Source organism: Aplysia californica, unplaced genomic scaffold (assembly GCF_000002075.1).
Source record: "Aplysia californica isolate F4 #8 unplaced genomic scaffold, AplCal3.0 scaffold00273, whole genome shotgun sequence".
NCBI classification, from domain to species: Eukaryota; Metazoa; Mollusca; class Gastropoda; order Aplysiida; family Aplysiidae; genus Aplysia; species Aplysia californica.
In genome coordinates, this window is record NW_004797543.1 from 683,574 (window position 1) to 685,001 (window position 1,428).

The 1,428-nt window shown below is 45.7% G+C and overlaps 1 protein-coding gene across 1 annotated transcript in view; it reads right to left on the reverse strand.

The window, feature by feature from the left end:
- The window catches only part of LOC106012142 (prion-like-(Q/N-rich) domain-bearing protein 25), a gene marked incomplete at its 5' end in the record, with an annotated part of 33,519 nt that extends 32,460 nt beyond the window's left edge, over positions 1–1,059 (reverse strand). The window contains 1 exon segment of the mRNA XM_013084126.2: positions 488–1,059. Coding sequence (XP_012939580.2) covers positions 488–556 — 69 coding nt within the window.
- Between the last annotated feature and the right edge of the window lie 369 nt (positions 1,060–1,428).

Sequence of the window (1,428 nt, forward strand, 5' to 3'; positions counted from 1 at the left end):
CCCCCCCCCCCCCCCCCCCCTTTTAAAAAACATAAACTGCGGTCGATCTTGAGATTCAACATGCCTCGACATCCAGAGATCTGCTTCGAGCAATCCTCACGCTACAAATACACATTTCACATTCTTCCTAGGAGGTCCTTATTTTAAAAGTCCCCAAATTGTTCCATCCTTGGAAGTGACAAGAGGGCGTCGAATCGAGAATGAGATACGCCGAGAGACAACGAATCAATTAATGGTTTTGAACACTTTGTGAAATTGGGGCAGCCTTAAAGGCTTACAATGTGAGATTCTATGGCTTCAAGGCAAAAGGAAAACCCAGAAAATGATGGATCTACTGACTCAAAGACACCCCCAAGAGGAACAAAATGACGATCCAAACAGCAACACATCCCCACGCCTTACAATAGCACCCCCCCCCCCCCCCCTTCCTCTTCGACAACTTGCGGTACAAAGGGACAGATAAAGTAAAAGAACAGTAAGTACTTACCAAGCTGACACAAAAGAGGAACATCACACTCAAAGTCCCACCTCCCATGACTTGGGTGAAAGGAGACATAAGAATCTAGATCTCAAGTCTGAGACCAGTCTGGCACTGTCTAGTATACCTCTGAACAGTTGGTCTTGGAGCAAATAGTGTAGTGTCGCCAACTGAGCAAAATGTTGGAATCACTCCGGTTTTGAAAAGCCGAATTACTTAACGATAAAGCCTCTCCAAACTGTTTCTGTCAACTCTACAGATGGAAATATTTCCTGACGAACACAGACATATTTGATTTGACACCTCCTGTATCCTGCCTCTCGCAGCCCGAAAGGCTGTCATTCGCAACGGACCGAGCTAAGCAAACAGAATCTTAGAAACAGTACTTTCGTCACAATAGGAGTGTCTTCCCAAGTAGATATGAATTTGCTTAATTTTAGAATTCAAGTCCCGATCGACTGAAATCTCCTTTCCAGATACCGGAATGTGCAAACCTAGCGTAGGCTGCCACAATCAAGACGCTATGATTTACTTCCTCGTTGGGATACACCCACGGCGTCGTGTGTCTCGAATGTACCTTTCTGTATACGTAACTGTTGTGTCCTTTCCTTTATCCGGTATTTTAGAACCGATCAGTCGCTTACTTGAATAACCGCCAAGCACTTTTGTGACGAGTTCCGATAAGGGCGTGTCACCTTGACCTATACAGAGATTATTATATTTCCCACAGACTTGCACTTCTAGATCCCGCGCTGTCATGGCAGACGCTCTTCGCCCTTGATGAAAAGGTTCCCTGCAAAGTGTGTGCACCTTGGTCCAGCGACCCAATATATCACAATACAAAGAAAAATATATATATAATCATTGTCATAGTCGGCGCCATTGCACCCACAACAAAGGGCAAAACAGAAGTCTCGCTACAGTCCAGTGTACGCCGCCCCCCCCCCCCC